This window comes from Amphimedon queenslandica, unplaced genomic scaffold, assembly GCF_000090795.2.
Source record: "Amphimedon queenslandica unplaced genomic scaffold, v1.1 AMPQUscaffold_12951, whole genome shotgun sequence".
Classification (NCBI taxonomy): Eukaryota; Metazoa; Porifera; class Demospongiae; order Haplosclerida; family Niphatidae; genus Amphimedon; species Amphimedon queenslandica.
The window spans coordinates 5,945-10,471 of record NW_003546813.1 but is presented as its reverse complement, the minus strand read 5'-3'; the positions used below and the strand labels follow the sequence as shown (position 1 = coordinate 10,471).

General features: G+C 32.8%; 1 protein-coding gene across 1 annotated transcript in view; it reads left to right on the top strand.

Annotated features, from left to right (window-relative positions):
* LOC100637478 (ER membrane protein complex subunit 8/9 homolog) overlaps positions 1-1,190 on the top strand; it is a 3,081-nt gene extending 1,891 nt beyond the window's left edge. Inside the window, exons 4-6 of the mRNA XM_003389795.3 lie at positions 787-837; positions 910-962; positions 1,011-1,190. Coding sequence (XP_003389843.1) covers positions 787-837; positions 910-962; positions 1,011-1,164 — 258 coding nt within the window. The 3' untranslated portion in view covers positions 1,165-1,190. The remainder of the gene's footprint in view (positions 1-786; positions 838-909; positions 963-1,010) is intronic.
* The last annotated feature ends 3,337 nt before the right edge of the window (positions 1,191-4,527 follow it).

Genomic DNA, 4,527 nt, shown 5'->3' with positions numbered 1-4,527 from the left:
GAAGAAGGGATAGATCCTGAAGAGCTTTTGTATGAAAGGAGCATCAACAGTAGCATCATCACAGGCAGAATATGTAGACCATGCGCAGCATCTATAGACAAAGTTAGAAAATTGGAAGAAGTAAAGTCTACTTTAAAGGCTGATATGATGGATGCTATTGGCAAAATTAACCGCTTCCCTATAGCAATGGAAGACATGCACTGATAGCAGAGAGACTTTCCAAAGCCTGTAGGAAGAATCACAAATGTATCCTTCCCACTAAGAAAATATTTAATAGCCTGCCGTTGCTCTTCCTTGAAAGTTATTCCAAAATATGTAGCAGCATCATCTATCTTAGTATCTAGATCCATCTTCAAGACTTGAAGTCTTGAACTGTTTAATTAATGGTTTGCTATAATTATTATTGAAGTTAATTAAAAGGAAATGACGTAATACTCTGTCACTGCAGAAATCTTGCAGCAGAGAACAAGATTGATATACACGGTGTTCCTGACCCTCCTCTCCGTGCAAGGGTCAGGCCACGCCTGACTATCTTGGTATTAGGAAATGTAATAAAAATTGAGAATTCTCTACTTTTTATTTTTGTCAAAATTTAGCCAAAATCCCTGTACTATAGTACAGGGACTTTGACCCAATTTTTGAGAAAACTTCAAAGTTCTAAAGAAACTAATTTTGATTGGAATCAGCTCAAACTTTCTATGCTACATAAGAACATGTATATGTATTGTTATTGTGGCTATTTTGTATGTCCACTTTTCATTTATTGATTATCATTTAATTCTGTAGGTTTGTAATGACACTGTATTACAGCAACAGGATGATTCATTATCATTAAAGGTCTGTCATTAACTTCACTATTATTTATTTTATTATTATTATTATTATTATTTTTATTATTATTATTAATAGATGTTTACTTGTTCCGATGCTTCCAGTGGTGTCTGGAGAGAACAGAAAGAATTGTAAGTAACTGAATACCATCAGCTCATTCTCTCCCTCTCTCTCACCAGGTCAGTGATCAATGGTGATCAGACCATACCAGCTGTTAAGAAACTGATATTCAACGGAGTCTATAAGAAACTGATTGACTTTGACAATCACCTGGAGAATGTTAATGATGACTGGACTAACACTGACATTAATAAAGCTATTGAAGGAATATAAAGTAACCAATTAATTAATAATAATAATTATTATTAATAATAATATTAATTGAATAATACAATTGTTTATTAATTAATTATTAATTATTTATTTCTTTGCTTGTGGCGGTTCATGTACTCCATACATGGCGTTATCAATTCCTCTAAAACAATTAAATATAAACTTTCCTTGTTATCTTATATATATACTGTACCTGTTGCTATTTTTAGCCATTGCCTTGTTACTATAAATAAACATTACATCATCACATCAATACATGTAGTTGTACTTACTGATACAGTGCATATACTGAGAGTGTGGCTAGTATTACTATTGATATTATGAACAATACTGCAGTTAATCCAATCATTGCTGTTGTTATTATTAATGATAGACCAACACTGACTGGAGATGAAGAGGGTTCACTTGTTGTTGATATTACTAGTAAATAAACAGATTAACAGACTAATATTAATACACATGTACATGCACATTACCTGTACTACTGATACTGGTCAATATTAATGAGCTGGTATATTCTTCATTATTAATATATGATGATGAATATACTTCAGTTGGTGTATTGGTATCACTAGTCATTGTACAATGGGTTGGAGTAACAGCTACACTGGAATTTACTAAAATAAGTTATTAATAAATATTAATACATGTAGATGTACCTTCAATTGTACCATTATCATTAACAGTGATTAGTAATGAGGATGGAGACCCTAAATGAACTTCATCAGATTTTATTAGTTTAATAATAATATCTTTATCATGTAAGTTTGTGATATTAATTATGAATTTTTGACATGATTCATCAGTGGAAAATGAAACATTTTGAATGTTTTCATTATCACCTAAAATAAGAATAATCTTACATTCATCACAGATAATTATGATAACATTCCAAGTACATGTACATTTACTGCTACCATTAATCATAACTCCAATATGACTGGTCTGTGAGAGGTCACCAGATCTATACACTGTGATATCAACCAGTAGCTCTTCACATGAGGGAACAGCAGAAATCGAATAAAATGTTTCTAAAAATAACAATTAAAGTTACTATTAGTATACTATCACAGTCTCACCAGCAATAGGTCTCATTCCAAAGCCAGCAGGATAGGCATATCCTTTTTCAATTCCCCAACCAAACAATACTGCACTGAATGAACAGGTAGTGTCAGTGTGTACTAGTAAATGAGGTCCTTGTACTATATCAATAGACACTCCATATCCACATACATCAGTGATATTGTCACAATAGAATGCACTCCATTTACTGTCATCAGCCTCCAATGGAGCACCATTGTCTAATATACCACTAGCATTGAAACACTGAGGTAACACTGTTACATATATACCATTATTAGTGAAATTGCCCATTTCTCTGATTAAATTTACTTCATTTGATATTAAATATCTGTTGAGATATTGAGCAACTGATGGTATCCATACCATTGCTGGATCACCAAGTCCTATATCTGTTTTTGTTGATGGAGAATTAGCATATGGATCATCAACTGCATGTCCTTTAGCATACTGCATTACAGCAATAGGCTTGTTTGACTGTATTGTGCAATAGCTTTGATTAGTTATGTCAAAAACACCTCTATTTGCTACCAGACGCTCCTCTAACACATAATTCTGAACTGATACATTAACTGTCATTTTATCTGTGCTATTCTCTACACAGAATACTTTAAAGTCAGTATTAAATGGACTGTATGGTAATATCTTTATTATGTACCCAAAGTCTCTTGAATGAAATGGAGCAATTAAGAAATTATATCCCCAAGTGTAGGATGGAGGGATTTGCTCTATGAGATGATCACAGTTCATTATACCAACAGGAACTCGACTGCACTCGTGTCCAGTCATGAATCCGATTGGTTGGTTAGAAGTTGCTGTTATACCTGCTATTGCTTCATCTGTGTTCTTAGCTATAACAGGAGTATAATATTGCTCAAAATCATTTATAGATGAAGTGGACTGAAGACCGGAAATAAATTGCATAGCATTAAAGTAGTTTTTAAGAGTGAAGATGTCTATATGAGTGAATAAAGTCACTCCTCCAGTTGGAATATGATTACAAGCAACAATTGCTGCTAGTGCATAATCATTAATGCCTGGAGTTGGCCCTCCAGTGAATACTGAGTAGCTGTAACTCTGGACAATCGAGGATACATTAAATATTGGAACAGCAGCAAAACCATCTGAAGATCTTATGGCATCACTGAAACCCATGACAGATATCTTTTGTGAACTATTAACTGTTTCAACAATAATACCAGTATGATCATTAGTTAAATTGGCTGTTATGCCTTCACTGACAATTGGGATCATATTTGCTACATGTGGTGGATTAGCATTCTGATCATCATCAGTACTAGTGGTTTGATACAGTTCTCTATTGATGCCTCCTGGTTGAACAGTGCCATTTCTATTGACACCACTGACACCTGACCTGATAATATACTGAACTGGTTCACATTCTTGAGTAGCAATGTATATTCCAAGAATTTTGGTAATGGCAGTTCCTTTATTCTCAAGGAAAGAGAAACAGAACTTGTTCCCTTCACTAGTATCAGTCATTGGTACTCCTAATGTATTCAATTAATAATAGTAATTATTATATTTATATTACCTCTCAATCTTTTATTAATATCAATAGATCCTTCACTACCTATAGCATTAGGATAATCATATCAATCCATTACTGGTAGATACACTTACCATCAATACAACAGATACTCAGTAATATTATAATCATTATATGATACAACATCTTCTCCACTTTATCTTGTTATTCTCCTTCTTTCAGTGTTGCTGTTATTGATATTTCTTTCTCTCTTGACTAGTTATAGTATAAACACTTTATTTAAATACACTAACAGTGTATTCATTAGTTGCCTATATTGACTATAAAAGGAAGTAACATTAACGAATAATAACCATAAACATAATAATAATAAAGTATGAGGTTAAAGTTTATCATGTATACATTGTTACAGTTGCAATGGATCTATAATGAATAATACATGGATAATAGTAATGAAACTCATTCCTCTATCTTAATAATTTTATACTGCTCGTGCTTCAAACCAGGCATGGGGTCAAGCACTTAGTGCTTGTACTTAAGCACAAATAAGCACAGCTTTCAAAGCACTTAGTGCTGCTTGCAAGTACCTTTTCAATATAATCTATGTGCTTTGTACTTGTACTTAATTACTTTTATAAATTTACAAAAGTGCTTTTAAGCACAGCAAAAATTACACACTAATAGTCAATAGTGTACATCTACATCTACATCTACATGGTACATCTACATGTCGATGTCATGTACATGTACCACTGCATGTACATATACATGTA